The 270-nt window shown below is 71.1% G+C and overlaps 1 protein-coding gene across 1 annotated transcript in view; it reads left to right on the top strand.

Moving 5' to 3' along the window:
* Positions 1 to 74: 74 nt before the first annotated feature.
* The window catches only part of COQ9 (coenzyme Q9), a gene marked incomplete at both ends in the record, with an annotated part of 3587 nt that continues 3391 nt past the window's right edge, over positions 75 to 270 (top strand). The window contains one exon of the mRNA XM_010143466.1: positions 75 to 246. Within this exon, the coding sequence (XP_010141768.1) occupies positions 75 to 246 (172 nt within the window). The remainder of the gene's footprint in view (positions 247 to 270) is intronic.

Here is a 270-nt window from a genome sequence, read left to right as displayed (position 1 = left end):
TGTGGCGGAACTCCCTTCTGGCCGCGCTGCCCCGGGCTGGCAGAGTCCTCTGACCCTGCCCGCTCCCCTCCCAGTGGCGCGGTGGCAGCTGTACCCGCCGCAGCGCGCTCTGCGGGCCTGGGCTGCGCTGAGGAGCGCCTCTGATGAGCAGAAGAAGGAGCCGTTCGCGCCTCCCTCTCAGCAGCCGCTGGATCCCCACCCAGGCGAGCAGCAGCCCCAGGAGGACCCTCAGGGCCCGCGCCCCAGGTAACTCCCAGCTCTTTCTAGCAC

This window comes from Buceros rhinoceros, unplaced genomic scaffold (assembly GCF_000710305.1).
Source record: "Buceros rhinoceros silvestris isolate BGI_N320 unplaced genomic scaffold, ASM71030v1 scaffold38279, whole genome shotgun sequence".
NCBI classification, from domain to species: domain Eukaryota; kingdom Metazoa; phylum Chordata; class Aves; order Bucerotiformes; family Bucerotidae; genus Buceros; species Buceros rhinoceros.
Note: the sequence above shows the minus strand (reverse complement) of the source record. Positions and strands in the feature narration are given on the sequence as shown.